The sequence below is a fragment of the Zalophus californianus genome, chromosome 8 (assembly GCF_009762305.2).
Source record: "Zalophus californianus isolate mZalCal1 chromosome 8, mZalCal1.pri.v2, whole genome shotgun sequence".
Taxonomy (NCBI): domain Eukaryota; kingdom Metazoa; phylum Chordata; class Mammalia; order Carnivora; family Otariidae; genus Zalophus; species Zalophus californianus.
In genome coordinates, this window is record NC_045602.1 from 49,757,030 (window position 1) to 49,775,224 (window position 18,195).

At 50.0% G+C, this 18,195-nt stretch overlaps 1 protein-coding gene across 1 annotated transcript in view; it reads right to left on the reverse strand.

Annotated features, from left to right (window-relative positions):
* Positions 1-1,269: 1,269 nt before the first annotated feature.
* TET3 (tet methylcytosine dioxygenase 3) overlaps positions 1,270-18,195 on the reverse strand; it is a 99,063-nt gene continuing 82,137 nt past the window's right edge. The window contains 5 exon segments of the mRNA XM_027622535.2: positions 1,270-9,026; positions 9,555-9,891; positions 14,238-14,375; positions 14,861-14,950; positions 17,511-17,661. Of these exon segments, the coding sequence (XP_027478336.2) occupies positions 7,249-9,026; positions 9,555-9,891; positions 14,238-14,375; positions 14,861-14,950; positions 17,511-17,661 (2,494 nt within the window). The 3' untranslated portion in view covers positions 1,270-7,248.

Consider the following 18,195-nt stretch of genomic DNA (forward strand, 5'->3'; position numbering starts at 1 on the left):
CATCCTGGGAGTAAATCCCATTTGATCGTGGTGTATGATTTTTTAAATGTATTGTTGGATTTGGTTTCCTAACATTTGGTGATGGTTTTTACAACTATATTCGTGAGATATGGGCTTGTGTGTTTTTTTGGTAGTGTCTTTATCTGGTGTTGGTATCAGGGTAATGCTGGCCTCATAGAATGAATTTGGAAGTTTTCCTTCCTCTTCCATTTTTTTAAGAATAGTTTGAGAAGGAGTAAGTATTAACTCTTTAAATGTTTGGTAGAATTCTATGAAGCCATCTGGTCCTGGACTCTTGTTTGTTGGGAGTTTTTTGATTACTGATTCATTTTTGGTAACTGCTCTGTTCAAATCTTCTATTTCTTCTTTAGTTATGATAGGTTATATGTTTCTAGGAATTTACCCATTTCTTCTAAGTTGTCCAAATTGTTGGTCTTTATAAGTTTTCATATTGTTACAATTGTATTTCTGTGATTGGTTGTTATTTCTCCTCTTTCACTAGTGATTTTGAGTCTTTTTTTAAATGAGTCTGGCTAGAGCTTTATCAATCTTGTTGATCTTTTCAAAGAATCAGTTCCTGGTTTCATCGATCTGTTCCTTTAGTTTGTTTCTACATAATTTCTTTCTGCTCTAATCTCTTCTCCTTTCCTTCTGCTGGTTTTGGGTCTTGTTTGTTGCTTTTTTTTTTTAGCTCCTTTAATTGTAAGGTTAGAGATTTTTCTTGTTTCTTGAGGTAGGCCCGTATTGCTATCAACTTCCCTCTTAGAACCACGTTTGCTGCAGCAGGCCTGGCAATCTGAATTATGGGAATGCTCCTCTCCCCAAGGTCTAGGGCTCCATATTTGGCCCTTCCTACTAGACCTGGTGTTCAGGGCATCAGAATGAAGCTAGATTCAGACGTTCTCTAGGAAATATTCCATCAGAAGTGAAAAGTCTTAATCGTGAGGGGGCGGGGGTCTCCAAATTGAATGAAAAAAGGGGATAAAAGATAAAAGTGGGGGGAGCAGAAACATAGATGAGAAAAAGGCCATCTCCATTTTGCCCCTGCATATGCAGCTCTAAAAGCTGATGGCCTTTGAACACTATGCAGGTGGCAGGAGGAGACCAGGCCAGGCTCTGCTGTTGCTGTTAGGGCTTCAGTGGTGCATGTACACGTAGAGTGGGAGGGCAGGGTCATAGGGAACCTTAAATACCACAATCTGGGCCTGGCTCAAGGTGAGGGGAACGGGGGAGGGGGAAAAAAGGACCCACTCTGAATTTGAGTGCAAAAAATAAATATAAAATTTATTAAAACACCCACAATATTTTAAAGATACCAGGAGTAATACAGTTCACAAACCCAGTTGTTTGTGTAAATTATAATAAAATACAAATCAAAAAAGGATACATACTTGCAATTTCTAGGCACCCTAAATTAAATTTACTGAAACACTGGGGGAGAAGGGAGGGTAAGGAGGGGTAGCTCAGGAGGCAAACCAATAAAGTGGGAGGAAAAAATATTAACAAAAAGTTAAAAATTATACAAAATAAAATTATCAGCATAAATTTACTGTACTAAGAATATCTACAGTTTAATAATACACATCCTATTGCCTTGAGACATTGCAAAAATCTACCATTCATCCATCAACCCCAGATAAACTTCATTTCAAGTAGCCACAGTTACAAAGTCAAGACGGAATATTCAAGTATGGTTGTTAAGTTCACCTCCATCGGAAGCCAAGTAACCAAACAGGAATTCAAAGAGAGAAGAAATAAAACACATCAAAAAGCTACAGGGGTTCTAGATTAAGTCTAATGCGTTAATATGCCACAATATGACCTGCCCTTATTTCTTTTTATAATTAGAATATGTGGAAAAGAAATGACATCACTCCTGTTTTTCTCCTCCTTTTTCCCCTCAAAAGAAAGAAAGAAAGAAAGAAAAAGAAAGGTACTGGAATCAAGATTTGGATGTTCAAATGAGCCCAATAGTATTTTTTTTTAAATCCCCATGTGAATAGTGAGGAGTTTTCCCTGAATGACGACGGGTGGTCAAAGTGAGAAGGGCGCAAACGGTACCGCTACAGAAGCATCCCTGATTATCAGAAGAAAAGCGGGGGAGGAAGTGGGCCGGGTCCCTCACTGGTCCTCAGGCAGGAGGCAACTTCGGACCTTGCACGTCTGTGCCGCAGTCTCTGCTCAGGGGAGAAGCCTATTGCTCGGCTCTGTGGGCAGCTCTGTGGGAGGAGGGGCCGGGAGCGCCAAGACGGGGTCTCGAGTGGAAACACGCTCTGCACACGCGGGGGTGGGGCTGTATAACCTACACTGGGGTATGCACCTCCAAAAATTTTGGTCCAGGGTGTGTCAAAGTTGGCCGTGTACTAGAGCAGATGCCGCTGGCTAACCAAGTAGGTTTTGAGGAAGTCATTTCAAATGACAGCAACGATGCCTGAAAAAGCTCAATGAGATGGGCATAGGAGATTCACATTTTATCCGAAAGCAAAACTTACAAAGAAAATAAAAAGTCAACCACACTCCTTCCTTTAGATGTTCTGCCATGATTAACTGCTGAAGAGTGAAAAATAAAATGACCCCAGATTCTTCAAGGTCAAGTCAGTCATCAGAGGGACAACCTGCAGCTATCAGACCCTCACGGAATCTACTTTACTGAAGTTGTCACAATGTCCTGTTTTTGAGGTATTTAAAAAAAATTATTGTGACAGTGGATGACACAAAATGGAGCTTCCTGTTACGTTTCTCAAACATTAACTTTTGTGGACCCAAGAGGAAATGTAGAGTAGCACCAACTAAAAAGCAGCCTCAGTGGCATCAAGCGAGCAAAGAAAGCTCCTTCAGTTGGAACATGAGGAGGGACAGGCAGGAGCAACGCTGGGGCAAGGGCTGTGAGGGGCACAGGAACGAGCCTGCTGCCCACCGTGGCCCTGGCCAGTGCCAGGGGAGGAACGAGGTCCATGGGGAACGCCTTTGAGACCCTCAGAGGTGCCTACTTGGCACCCTGGGCTGCAGGAGGAAAATGTGAGTCCTTGGCTACGAGAATGGCTGCCATGTTAGAAGGGGCAGGAGTACCAGACTCCCCTTCCTTTCTCATCAGGCCTGAGAGGACAGATGTGTCACCAGAGCACCTGCCAAGCCAGGCCGGCCCACTCCCGTCATGGTTAGGGAGCTAGCTGCCTTCAGAACTTGCCTTTCTGTGTTCGGCCACCAAGGGAAGAAGAATAAAACAAAACAGAAAAACTGCTCAGAGCAGGTTTTAGCACGGTAAACAGAGGTCTAAGGAGACAGCACCAAACGGGGGATGGGGGGAAGCCAAGAGAGACCGGAGCCCACCTTGTTTTTGGTTGGTTGTGGTTTCAGAACCTTGATAGCACCTCAGCAGGACAGGATCAGGGACAGTCACATTGAAACACCATAGCACCATTTTATTTAGACTATTTCAATTCATAAAAATGCTTCCTAGTCCATAAAACACACTTCAGTAACAAAAGGAAAGAGATTGGTTGAGGCACGTTAGGGATATCACTTAAATTTTCCACCAGCATCACCTTGGTTTTGAGATCTGGCGGTGGTTCAACTTCACAAAGTCTGGCTGGATTTCTCTCCATGAAATCAGGTTACCATCTCCTCATCAACCGTCCTCACACATCTAGCACTGTTTGGTACAAAGCACTTGAGCTCTGCTCCTTTCCTGGCTTTAGCACTTTAAAAACCCCTTGCTCTGTAAACTACCGTTTCCAAAAGAGGCTGGTGGAAGGACCAAGAGGGGGCAGGGTATGATCTCTTTCCATGCACACCACGGTCACCCCGGCAAGAGGGCAAGCAGTACCCACGAAGCCAGCGTGTGGGAAACTTAGGCCCTGGCAAAAAAAAAAAAAAAAACAAACGATAACAGAAACAACAAAACCTCAAAATCCATGAAACAACTTTAGTCAAGATTTCTGATAATGGGTTCTTGAGCTAGCACCAGTTATTTTGTGAGAACCTGCCACAAAGCGATTATTAAAAAAAATCTCTTAGCACAGAACTTTGCAAGCACTTCCCTTGCATGCAAAAGGCAGGGGAAACCAAACAAAGGGGGAACCAGATATTCACACTGCATGTGGATGGTGTCTGTGGACAGGGCACACTGGGGAGAGGGCTCTAGGACTCCATCGTTTCTCCTTGCTATAATATTACTCTAAAACTTGGTCATGCTGTTAGGTTCTTTAGTTGCAATGGCTTTATTTTTCTTCTCATGATAAAAATGTCTGTTAATCATCTTTAGGACTTAAAAAATGATAGTACCAGTAAAAAATAAAAATTTGATTTTTCTCTTTAAGAAACCTTCAGCAGCAAGGGGGGGCAATAAGGAGCTGTGCATAGTTACTTTTTAAATCTACGTCTAAAGCATGCTAATTTTAATGACTGAGATTTGAGGTAGGTTATACATGTAGTGTGTAAAAATCAGCATGGACTCGAGCATGGCAACAGCACCACCTAATTTCTGAAACACCATTCTGAGGGGAACGGGAGCATCCAATGGAGACTGCCTCTTGACTCACCTCTCAGCAGCCTACGTGCGAGTCGAGAAAGTTATGGACCAAAGGCTGTTGGGGCTGCCGGGACAGACATCACATGCTTTGAGCTTGTTATCGGTTTCTCCTTTCATCTAATGGCTTTTGCTACCAAAGGGTGACGAGGGGAAGAGTATATTTAACAGACATCAGGAAGATTCACACATGCCAAGTATCCGAATCACCTGGGTTACACTCGGGACCTTCCAAACCAACAGCCAACCTGGGGTTTTCCCGGGTCATACAGACGGTCACATTCTCCAAATGTTTCGTAAAATATTGTATTTCTTGCTTAAGATCATTTAAAATGAAGTTTTCAAGGCACCCCCGCATCTACCTAAGCACGGAGTCAAATGAGACCTGCATAAAAGTACTGATGCGATAAGCAAAATAGCATTTAAAGGACCCAACTTTTCCTCAAAACTAGAAAATTAGCATGCTTATTAAAGACTCTGCTTCCTTTAGCTTGTCAAACTGAAGGTCAGAGGTTTTCCTATAAATCTGAGTTCTGAATAATTCTAAATCCTGATAAGCTCTTGGGTATTTATTTCAAAAGCAATATTATTTCATTTTTGTCCTGTAAAATAAATGCAACTTTACAGAATATGGTAAAAGTGAAGGATAGACAAAGCACGTTAAATATTGAGCTACTATTTACAATTTCTCCCACAATTACATGTTAAAACATATTTTTTTTTCAAGTTGCTGTTTAAATCTAGGCAAAAGTGCTTAAAAAAATCTTTCACTATGTACAGTTAAAACCAGACCACATAAATGCTCAGGACATCTTACAGCGACTCTCCGCCAGTGCTTCTGACCAGTTACGGCAAACACCCAGCGGGTCGGTTCTCAGCTCTTACACAAGGCACCTGGAAGCTCAGGAACTTGCCTTTAGCATCGTCATCTGATTGTTAAACTCGTTTTACGAAGACCCACATCTGAATAAAACTGCTCAATAAATATCTGACATTTATCTCAGGGCTTGGTTGTCATTCACTGTGTGGCCATATTCCCCTCTGTGTGTCCTGCTGAAGCCTCCCACTCACTACACACGTCCACACGGGCAACTTGATGGAAGTGTCACTCACACCACAGGAAAAACAAACACGCCAGGAAGTCTGACTTGCTGTCCACGACTGTTGCTTCTACCAGTCAGGCCCAACTGCTCTCCACAATGTTGCAAAAATGAAGCACCACATTCTCATTTTGAAGAACTGAACAAATGCACCAGAATTTTAGAATGGGCAAGTTAAAGTGGGGGGAAGGGGAAAGGAGAAGATGATCAACTAGAGAAATGGCACCAATTAGGGAGGGAAATCATAGCTACCTGCTGAAAACGTTGGACTCCTGCATTTTAAGATTGCTGAGTGCAAGCCCGCCCCTGCCCATGATAGCGTGGAGGGGGCAGGCTTGGGTGGTGAGGCCTGCACCATTGTCCAATGTGGAAATCCAGGAAGAGAGATGCGTTAACTGCTGTTACACCGGTGTGCCGGGCTCCCCCAGGACGCGGCCCGCCCCCGAGTCGAGGAGGCCCCAGCACGATACCACAGCACCAGGCTCTGCGCAGCGCCGAGTGGCGGGGCGACGCTGGCTTTTCACAGCTTGGGTTCAACTTCTTGTTTTTCGAGATACAGTAGCCCTTTTTCAATATCAGCATAGGCTTTGGGGCATTTTTTTAAAAAATAAACTGCCACTAAGACGAATTCCTTCAGCCTAGTATTCATTGGCTTGTCAACCCGGTGGAAATGGCTCCTCAGAGCCTCTCAACTCCAGCTCCATCAAGGAGGTGCTGCCTAGGGAACCGTGACATCATGTGACTCGATCAGTAACGGACAGAGAAGATTCAGTGTGGAGACTAGCAAGCTTGAAGCTGTCTACTTCCAACCTGGTTTCTGGGGGAAATCTACGCCAGCATCTCTGTTGCCTGGCCTGGGGGTGCACCTGCCTCCCCGGTCCCCGACTCCAAGCCGGTGACTGGAAAAGGGACCCCAGATGTTTTTCTACAGATTCTCCCATCCTACTGGAGAGGACAGAAGCTGTCCTGAGGGCTCCCTCCCCTGAAGGGAAGGCATATCTGTCAGGAGGGATGGACCAGGGTGGCTACAGTCTGCACTTGGCTCATGAGGGGCAGATGGCTGAGAGAACCTTGCCAGCTCCCAAGAGGGCCAGGCTCGCTGGGCCCAGCAAGACCGGGCAGGAATGAGCGCTTTTGGCCTTTCCTGCCGCTCCTTTACCATTACTATTGTCGCTTTTTAAAAAATCCAATAAATACACATTTTTAAATGGAATTTAAAACTACTCCTTTGTGAAAGGACACTATAAACTTTCTTTCCATTATTGTGATATACAAGGATAGAGTTTTAAAAACAAGAGGAAATAAAAGCCCCCCAGACAAGGGGGAGGGGAGAAAAAAACCAACGTGGAGATATAAATATTAAGATCACGAAAAAAATCACCCGACAGCCGTAGTTTCTTCTTCAAAGTGCTGGGGAAGTGGGGAGGGGGGAGGGGAGGGGCGGGTCAGTTCTGAGGTTTGGACCATAAATACATATATATGCATATCTATATATGTATATATAGATAAAAAGACTTCTGCACCCCCAACCCGCCCCCAGGTGTGAGGGCAAAAGCACCACAGAGGCAGCTCGGGCCGGGCCCGACGCTGAGGTACGCTGGCTCCCTGGCTCCCTGGCACCTAGATCCAGCGGCTGTAGGGGCCAGTGACCTTCGTGTAGGCGTAGGAGGACACGGTGACTGCTGAGTCTGTGGGCACGGCCAGCGCCTGCCGAGTGGGGACAATCCCCTTCTTCTCCTTATGCTGGGGCTCGGCCACCATGGCACCCCCCCATTTGCGCTTCTTCCCATAGAGCTTGGCCTCCTGCTGGCCCAGGCCCAGCCGGGCGGCCTCCTCCTGTCGCGCCCGGGCCCTCTCCGCCAGTTGCTTCATCTTGGCCTCCCAGAGGGCCAGCCCGTGATTGGGCTGGTTGAGGTTCTTGTGCTGGTAGAAGACCAGCGAGATGCGGGTGGGGTGGCAGCGGTTGGGTTTCTTGAGGGGCGTGGTAGCATGCAGCTCCCGCCGGGCGCACTCGATGAGGATTGAGCCGTGAGCGGGGGCCACAGCCACACCGCCGATGTTCTCGTCCAGGAAGTTGTGTTCACTGTCAGACCAGAGCTCCTCCTCCTCCTCTGCCCCGACACTCTTCTCCTCCTTCACCGCCCCCTTGTCGGGGGCGTCCTCGGCAGTCCCCTCCTCCAGGCTGAAGGGATCCCACAGCTTTTCCTCTGACTTTAGGGCCCCGAAGAGCTTCTCACTGGAGCCCAGGGGCATGCTGAAGGACTGCCAGGCTTTGTCCAGCTGGCTTGCCCCCGGGGTTGGAAGCCGTCCCTCCTCTCCTTTCAGGGGGCTCCACAACTTGTCTTGGAACCCAGGACCGCTTTTCAGGGCAGAGTTGAAATCCCCGGCCCCAATTCCCCACGGCTTCTCAGTCAGGCCGGGCCCGGCCAAGGCCGAGGTGTTGTTCCCAAACTTGCAGGGGCTCCACGGTTTGCCTCGGAGCCGCCCTCCAGGCTGGGGGGCTGGCTGCTGCCCCTCGCTAGGGAACAGCCCCCACTGGCCATCCGGGAAGTGGGAAGGGGTCAGGCAGCTGGCCCCATAAGAACTGAGCTTGTCGGGGATGATGGCAGGGCTCTCCCCAGGATGGAACACACCCCAGCTGCCACCCACACTGTTAGTCCTCTTGGGGGACATGCTTGGGCCTCCTGAGTACTGCCCCCATAGGTGATTGGGTCCCCCATTCTGAGAAGCCTCGGGCAAAGGTGTTTTGCCCATCTTACCAGGGTCTCTGGGTATAGACTCAGCCTGGACCAGCGGATCTACTGGCTCTTGCTTGATGGATCTGTTGTAGCAGGTGGAGCTCTGTGCAAAGGGAGAGGGGTCCCTGGATGCTGGGTGGATCTGGGGAGCCTTGGGAAGCAGATACTCCTTGGGGCCTGGATAAGCAGGCTGCTGGTGGTGAGGAGTGGGGTGGTGGGTGTCCGTGGGAACAGCCTGGCCAGGCAGCTCGGCAAACTCAGCACCACCGTAGGCCGGGCTCAGGCTGTTGTGCAGAGTGTGGAGGTCTGGCTTCTTCTCAAAACTGCTGCTGCTGCCACCGTGTCCCCACGTGCCAGGCCCCAAGAACTGTGAGGGGAAGACGGGGTTGCTGGATGGAAAGCCATAGTAGCCGAACGACGGAAGAGCGTACTTGGAGTGGAAGCCGTTGACGGAGGTCAGGCCGGGCTGTGCATAGTAGGAGTGGTAGGAGTACACGCTATTCATGCTGTAGGGGTCGGACGGCCGGCAGTTGCCCAGCACCGAGTAGCTCTCCACCACCGCGTTGCCGCTGTATTTGAAGGAGCTGAAGTGGTTCTGTGGCTCCACTTTGAGGGAGGGCTTCAGGCCTTGCTGGGGCAATCCACCCTTCAGAGCCAGACCTGGAGAAGACAGGAGGCAAGACCAAGAAGGAGCAGAGAGAACCCTAGCCCACAGTGGTCCGGAGCAAGAGGACTGCGCATGGAACCTCCCTCTTCCCCTAAGGGGTTCCCAGCCCCACGGAAGCCCCGGGAGGAGCCCCCTGCAGCATCCCTCCTCCTCCTCCCTTCCCTGGCGAACCCCACGGGTCCTCACTGGCTCAGGCGACGTGAGAGCGGCCCATGCCCCCCTGCAGACCACGCGCCTGAGGCCCTGGCACAGTGTGCAGATGCTCAGGCAAGCTGCAGGAGAAGCCCAGCTCCTCTGTGGGAAGAGGGGACCCCCCAGCTCTGGTGTCCTGGGGCTGCCGCAGATGCTGCACTGGCTGAAAGCTAAGATAATGTGGGGTTCAGAGGGCTGAGAGAGGCCCCAGGACTCTGGTCTGGAGTTCCATCTCCAGGCAGGAAAAGGGGCAGGGAGGGAGCTGTCCAGGGCCACACCCCCCCCACCCCGACAGTGCCACGTCTGGCAGGCACCCTCTCCCCACACACCTGGGTCAGTGGTGACACCGGCCAGCTCGAGGGCCTCCTGTTTGATCTTCTCGGGAGTGCTCAGCTTCTCCTTCTGAATCTTCTTCTTCTCCGCCGCCGCCTTTCTGGCTTCCAGCTGCCGCTGACGGCATGACTTGGCAGGCTCGGGCAGGCGCCGGACCTCGCGGGGGAAGGCTGTGAGCACCTGGATGGCCCCGCTGCCCACCTTGGCGTTCTGGTTCTCCTCACTGCCAAACTCGTCTGTGTTGGCCATCTTGTACAGGGGGAGCACATGCAGCTGCTCGTCCTCGGGAATCTTGCCCACGCAGCGATTGTCTTCCTTGGTCAGGGTGCAGACCTGCCCCAAGCAGAGAGAGGGAAGGTGAATGGGGTTGGGGGCGCCGAGCGCTGGGGGCAAGGGGCTGAACATCCACAGACAAGACCTCCCCCCTTCCGCACACAGTCCCAACACCAGCCAGCCACTCTTTCTAGAGTGTCTAAAAGCACGTTCCCCCTGGTTCACAGAGTAACAGTATCATCAGCATTTAGAATCTGCTCTACTGCTTTCGGAGGCCATCCATTCACTTTGTCTCCTGCCACCCTCCGGGGGCTGGGAGGGGGCCCAGTCAGGACTGGCAGCCGTGCTCTGCCCTCCAGCGGGGCATTCTTGTCATTACGCCTCATCACCTCACCGAACCTCAGACCCCACACCCTTATCCTCCATGCCCTGAACACACAGCCTCCTTTTGCTCTTAAAATACCTTGTATTAAAAACTACATGTGCTGCTTGTAGAAAATTTAGGCCAGCACAAAGGAAATAATAATTATCTCCATAATCCCACCATCCAGAAATAATCACTATAAACACGTTGATCATATTTGCATACACACATACCCAAACTCACTTTTTGATAATGAAATAGGACATTATGCATGCAACTTTATAATAACTTATTTTTAAACACAGTATCAGTATTTTCTTATGCATTATTCTCCCCCAATGTGATTTAAAAACTTGCATCATATTATTCTACTGTATCAATGTATTCTTTTAAACCGTCATCACCATTAAAACTTGTTTCCAATTTTTTCCTATCATAAACAATACTTTTATACTTTCAGCTAAATTTTCTAAGATACATAATTCCTTAGAAGAAACTCTGTGAAGTAAAGGGCTACATGTTGCCAAACTGCCCTCCAAAAGGATTCTCCTCAGTGTTTCACTCATAGTGACAAGGGGAGTTTCCATTTTCCTACATTTTTGCTTATAATTTTGCCATTCGCTTCTGAAAAACATTTTGCTTATTATCGAAATGTATCTCATTGTTGGTCTGCATTTCTCTGATTACTAATGAGGTTTGATTTTTTTTTTCTCTCAAGTTTACTCTTCACTCTTGTGTTGACTATATTTTATTTTCTGTGTTCTTGATGTTTTGGCATTCAGGACCTTGACCCTGGAGGGGCTGTCCTTCCCCAAAGACTAGCTAATGCCTAGAGATAGCAAATGACCTCCTTTGGGTGCACTCTGATATACGAACCAACCAATCAAGAGCCCACACAGCCAACTCTCTTTTACCAAACTCTTGCACACTGAGCCAATATTCCCACTGCCCTGTATCACCCGGGGCCAGGGAAGACAACTGCGGGCCATCCCTATGGCCCAGAGCCCCCAGAAACTATCCAAACTCTCCAATCCTCAGCTTACTCAGCTTTCTACTTTGCCTTGCCCACTCCTTCCCACAGAATCTCCAATAAAAGCTCTGGGCCATACTCTCCCTTCTCCACCCTGCCTTCTGACCAATGCCAGTGCTTCTGCGTGGCCCAGCGTGTGCTTCTGAAGGCTGAGGACAAGCTTCTGTCCTCTCGACTCTCATGTCTGTCTTATCAGACTCGAGGAAAACAAAGCCGGGGTATATTTTAATACCACTCTCTGTCTTCCTTTTTTCGTGACTTTTATGCCTTTTGCCCATTTTTATACTGGACTGTTCATTTTAATCATTCATATAAAACAATCTTTGTATGTGAAGGTTATTCCCTTTGTCACTTGTTATAAATACTGTTTTCCAGTTTGGACTGGGCTTTCAGTTTTGATCGTGGAGTTTTATTATTGAACAGAAACAGTTCTTTTTTATGAAGTCGGCTGTATTTATCTTCCCCTCTATAGCTTCTCCTTTGGTGTCATGCTCTACCAAGTATGTTTCTTCCCAGCGTATGTGCGGCTCTTCAGACTTCATCTGCTCTGACCAGACCCCCACATACCTGCTGGGTTGGACTGACCACAGCCCTGCTTCCAATCATTCCCTAAAACCCAATGTGATAAACAAAACAGCAAAGAATGAGAGATGACAGAAGCGGTGTTTCTCTCCCTAACACAGATAACTTACCAACGTCAACAGACGTGGTTATCCTTTTTTTTTTTTTTAAGGACATAAAGGATAGTCACAAAGATAAAATTTAAATGGGTAAGAAATATAGAAAAAGATGTTCAACCTCTCTCATAATAAAAGAAACAAATTGCAGTGAGATGATATGTTTGCCACTCAGGCAGGCGAAGACTCAAGAAATTGAGAATGCCCTATGTTGCAAGTAAGCAGCACCCTGAGCCTCTCAATGTCCCTACCCTGGGGTCTCAAGGGGATTATTCCACCACTGCACCAAGATGTGATCAGGCTGGACCCTCCCTCTGGTTTCTGGAGGGGGAGGCTGGACACACTGTCCATACAGAGGGGGACAAACGACGGCAGAGCCATCCATGCAGCCTGACCACATGCTCAAGCAGGTCTACGTGCGGGGACGCAGAAGCTGTCCGTCATGTAGTCTTGAGAAAGGCGGGGCACAGAGCGGCACATACACATAATGTGACCGCGTCTGTGTAAAACCCATGCAGCTGTACGCACACACACACAATCGGGGCCTGAAAGGACAGTCATCCCAGTGTGAACGCTCGTTATGTCTATGAGATTTCACGCAATTTTTACTTTATACTTCCTTATATTCTTTACTTTCTGAACAGTTTTTTAATTAGAAAAAATACTGTTCATTTTGAAAAAAGCTTGTTTTTCACTCCAAACTCTACAAGCTCTGGGACTGGAATAACCACACTGTGCTCCTACCTCCCGTGTCTCCTCCTCCTTCCCTGACCTGCTCCTAAATCCTGGAGTTCCTGCCCTTTCTCTCTGTTTCAGCTAGAAACCCTCACAGTGCAGTGTGGACAGGCGCCTGCCCCATCTTGCTTCGAGCCTTGGACATAAGGAAGGAGGACAAGGCAGAGAAATAAAATCTCAGGGCTGGGCCATCAATCCCTGTGTCAGGCCTGAGCTACACCCAGACTCTGGGAGCCCCCTTTCAAATGAATCACCAGGGCCTCTGCCTCTTCCACAGTCCCTCAGGGAGCCCTGCCTGCCCAGGACCCAGTTAAAAAGCAAAGCAGAGAGCTGGCATCATCCCTTTGAGGGGGTCCCCACTCAAGGCCAAACCTCCCTTCTTCTCCAACTGTACTCATTCCTCCGGTGACTGCATCCGGCCTTGTGGCTGTAACTGGGAGCTACAGGCTCTCCAGATACCCCCCCCTCCCCTGCCTGCTCTGCATGTCCACCTGGACATCTAGCAGGCCTCTCAAAACAGTTTCCCCCCAAACTGGCCTTCTCTGCTAGTCTACAGCTCAGCACATCACCCCAACACTTGCCCTGGCGCTCAAGCAAAACGACTTGAGTGGTTCTCTTGTCCTTCCCTCTCCTATCCTGTATCTGTCCATCAGCAACCCCCCTTGGCTATACCTTAAAAGTCACCCCAAGTCATCCAATTACCCCCCTCCCCACCCTCCCTCCTGCCCCAGCCCTGTCACCTCTAGCCTCGACGTTGCCCAGCCTTCCAGCTGGCCTCCTCCTCCGGTTCTCTCCCATCCACCCCTCCCCCCACCTCCACATACTTATTCTCCATCTGCAGGAGCAAGAGCATGCTTCTGACTTCATAGAGGAGATCCTACTACTCTCGGCTGAGGAGCTCTCCAGGGCTTCCCATCACACCTGGTGCACAGCCCACAGCCTCGCCTGCCTTCTGAGCTCCCTGTGACCTGATCCCTGCCTGCCTCTGAGCCTTTGCCTGTGCTGGTCCTTCTGCCTGGAGCGCTCCACCCCCAGACATACAATCCTTTACTCTCTCGCTTCATTCATGTCTCAGCTCAGCTGCCCCTTCTCAGAAAGGCCTCTCTGCCCACGGCATTTCAAACAGCATCTGTTCTCACTTTCCCCCTTCCCCGACGCCATCTTCATCGCTACCAGACATGAATTGTGTCACATACTTGGACAGGACTTGGTCCATTTTATTCCCCAAGATCTAGACCAGCACCTGGGGCACAATAAACATTTGCTCAATGGGTGAGTCAAGAGATTGTTTGGATTTAAATCCAAGTGTTCACGGAGACCTGGAACCTTCTTTAGGTAACTGAGGGCCTCCAGGTGTCCAAGAGACTGCACTCTGCAGCATCCACCTGAGACACAGACACAAGGCCGGCCTGGCTCAAGCATTCCGATCCATGCATTTCTCAGAGAAGTGAGCAGGAGCAGTCTGGCAGGGCACAAACCAGAGATCTGAGACTCTTGTTTCCAGGTCCCTCCCTACTCTGAGCCATCTGTCTGCACAAACCAGTCCCCCCTCCCAGGATCATCCCACAGGGGGCACTGTGACAGGCCCAGGGTTCCTTACCACGGTGCACCCGTTGTAGAGGTTATGCTGGTCCTTGTGGGCGTGGGCACAGAAGTCCATGCAGGCCGTGACCCCCGAGAAGGGCCGCCCTTCCTTCAGCCCCAGGCGGCAGTCAATCGCTATTTCCTCATTGGTCACCTGTGTGGACGGCCAAGGACAACTGCTTGTGTTACCTGAGGTCAGTGGCCTGGATTCTGCACTGGGGAGGTTAAGGACCACGGCTGCCTTGCGCATGGGCTGCAGAAGGGAGGCTTTCTGGCTGGAGCCTCTGTAGGAATGACTTCCTTCTCAGTTATCTCAAGTCCCTCTCACCTGATCTGGAAGATGCAGGGGCGACAGGACAGAGAAACTCGAGCCTCCCCAGGAGAAGCCAGACCAGAGGAGGTGGGAGATTACTAGGCGGGAGAGGCATGAAAGCAAGGGAAAGAGGACAGACAGCCTGGGATGCAGTTAGCTCAGTGTAAAGAAAGGATCTTACTCAAGACCTACATCATTACTCTCTAACTGAGCTTTTCCCATATGGGACACGATGGGAGGAACTCAGTCTCCCACTTCCCGACTTCAGGGAGCATGGACAGAGATGTGGATGACATGTGGGCAGAGAAAGGCCCAAGACCCCGTACCTGGTTCTGATAGGCCTGGGGGGCCAGCCTCTTGTATAGGGGAGCGACTTCGGTGGCCAGGTCCTGGAAACTCTTCCGGAGCACTTCTTCCTGTGGAGAGAAGAGCAGTCACACGTATCCAGAGCATCCCCACCTGGCAAACTCTATACGCTGGAAGCTAACCTCCATCCTAGAACCATCGCGGGGCTGCTGGGAAGGTAGGAAGTAAGGTGCCATCAGGTGTCTTTACAGAGTTTCCTCTGGGAGGGGTGTGGTGCCATGTGCGTTTTAAAGTTGCAGACATGGAAGCTCAGGAAAAGTCTCGGCCTGAAGGTCCAGCCACCTGGACTGCTCAGCTACTGCTCTTCCAGGCTCTAGCTCAGTGCCGCTCACAACCCATACAACAGGTTGTTGGTTTTGAGTGCTCAGCATCCTAGGGCAGAAAGGTGGTGTGGTAGGCATGTGAAAGCAGGAGCAACACGTGTGGCTTTTTCTTCCGGTGTTAGAGACAGGAAGATGGAGAGGAGAGGGGTGGTGAAGGTCTGTGCTGGGAACTCCCCAGACCCGCACCATTGTATGTGGTAGTCACGAGCCATGTGCTGCTATCGAAATTTATATGAATCTTAATTAAAATGAAGAATTCAGTCCCCCTGTTTTCCTAGTGATGTTTCAAATGCTTGGTGGTTCTGTGTGGCTCCCATGCTGTGTTTTTACAGAGAACATCTGCCTGCTCACAGAAGGTCCACTGGCCAGTGCTGCCCCACACAGAGCAGCACCCCAGCGACATTTGGTTAGGGGTTCAGGTAGCCACAGCCTGGCCCTCGAGGGGTGGCAAGTAGGGCTGGCAGGGGTGGGGCCAGGGGCCTCCTAGAAGGCCTTGAGCACAGACATGAAGAGTTTACACAGAAAAAAGAGGAAGACGACGGAAGAGAAAAAGAACCAAACTTACAGAAGCGGAAATGTTAGATCGCGGCCAATGGCTCAGCTGTCCGTCCAGTTGGGCGGCTACCCCCAATCTCTGGCTGCAGTCCAAAGGCTGCCACCGACACAGTGGGCCCAAGGCCAGCACAGCACAGGGTGAGGCTCGTGAGCTCTGGGGGAACCCAGGCCTGACTTCACCATTACTGCCATATGGCCTTGGGCAAGCCATTTGCCTCCTCTGTAAAGTGAGTAGCAGTAATGCCCAGAGCCTGGGGTGTCATGAGCCTGGCTGAGATGCACACCTGTGAGGTACTGGCCCGTGTGCTCAGCACTACGTAAGTTCACGGGAATGCTAGCTGAGGGAACAGGGCGAGTAGGTGAGAGAAATTAAAGCAGTGCATTTTCACTCCTGGTAATTCTTACTTCCTGGTGTCCTGGGGCTCCTCTCTTATTGAAATAGCTGCATTTGCTGCTTCCAGGGGAGGGCAGATGCCACCATAAATAAAAGTCCAGTGTCAAATCAGACTATTAGACTAGCTTGTGCAATAGTCTAAAAGCCAGGCTTTGGGGGTGCCGGGGTGGCTCAGTCAGTTGGGCGTCTGACTCTTGATTTTAGCTTGGGTCGTGATCTGGGGGTTGTGGGACTGAGCCGAGCTCAGCGGGGAGCCTGCTTCTCCTCCCTCTGCTCTCGTTCTTTCTCCTACTCCGGCTCATCCTCTCTCTCATTCGTAAATAAATAAATAAATAAAATCTTAAAAAAATAAAAGCCAAGCTTTGAGGGAAAAAGTGTTCTACATTTGAAAATGCTTCCTTTTACTTCTGAAAAGCAGGGCTGAGAACTCTGAGTTTATTATATGTACAGTAGAAAAACATAGGCCCAAGGGGAGTCCCCACGCCCCGTGGAAAAGGGAAACCCTCTGGACAAGGAGCTTAAGGAGATGTGGAAGGCAGAGCCAGGGATCAAGATGTTGCCTAGACCCCCACAAAAGGACCCAGTACCCTACCTCACAGGAGCTCAGGCAGGAGGCGGGGGGAGGCTGAAGGGGAAATGATGGGGAGCCCAGACAGGCCTGTACCTTCTCTGCATTTGAAACTCAGAGGGGAGCCCACCTCTCAGGATGGCCTTCACAAGCAGGACAACAGAGGGGAAGGGGCAAGGCAGAAGGCAGCCTGACCTGACGAGGAGGCTACCAAGAGGCCATACTGTGTGGACACCAGGCCAGTGCCTAAGAGCCAGGCCAGGCTCCCAGGAGGAGATAGCAAGGGCCCGGACAGGTGGACAACCTCACAAAGAGGTCACCTGGCAGCCAGGCAGGACGAGGGCCACTTTGGGAAGTCTAAACTTGCCCCAGAAAATGGCCCACGGCCTCAAGGCTCCTCTTCCTGCTAAACCTCCCAGCCCCTGAAAGATGTCTTGGGAAGACTGAAGAGAAGAAATGACCTATAAAGGAGGTCACATTCTGAGGAGGAATTTGAACATTTACCATAGAGAGACTGTTTTAAAGCTGGAAGAGTCTGAGGTACCTGTCATTAAGTTTTCACCCCCCACACCCCTCCACACCACACCCCACCCCACCCACCTTACTTCACAGCAAGATAAGGTCAGTTAAAAAAGAAAAAAAAGCAAGTTGCACTTCCCGCACATCTGAGTCTCACGCGTGCTAATCCACCCTCCCCGCCGGACTATGAAAGGCATTAGGTGGAAGGGGACGAGCGGGAGGGCCCCACTGCTCTGTGGAGCTCTGCTCACCTCCTTGGGATTGTCCCCTGCAAGGCGGAACTTGCGCGGCGTCTTGCTGCGAGCGTATTTGCAGCCGTTGAAGTACATGCTCCAGGAACAACCAAAGGAGAAGGAGGCACCGCAGGTGCTGGGGTCTTTGCCTTGGCAAGCGCAGGTCCGGCTGCAACATACGTCACATGTTAGGCATGCAGACACATTTTTTTGTTCAGAAATCTGCCTCCCTCCCCAGGGGGAGGTCCTGCGAGGCCTAGTATCCGTGGCCTCCCAGTGACTGGGACCACATCCTTCCCTGCCTTCAGCTCCTTTCCCAAATGTCCTGGGGTAGAGAATCAGCTCCCACCCCCTGAGCCTGTAGGTCTAAGAATCTGTTGTTGGGAGAAGCTCATGGGTTGTTTGAGGTAAGTGGGAAGAATCTAATCAAAACCCCAGTAAGGTTTATCCTTTGTCTTAACTCTAATATGACAGCTTCTGACACATTCGACACACACAGGGACATATTTGAACACGCCCGCTTCCTTCAGGCCCAGGTGCTTCAGGCCTTTAAACAAACACAGACATTATAACTCCACAACTAATAAAGTCTGGAAACAATCCGAGGCCTCCCAACTGGGGAATGGATAAACGAGCGGTGACGCACCCAGCAGTGGCGTACTACTCAGCAGTAAAAAGGAATGAGCTACCCACAAGCACAGGT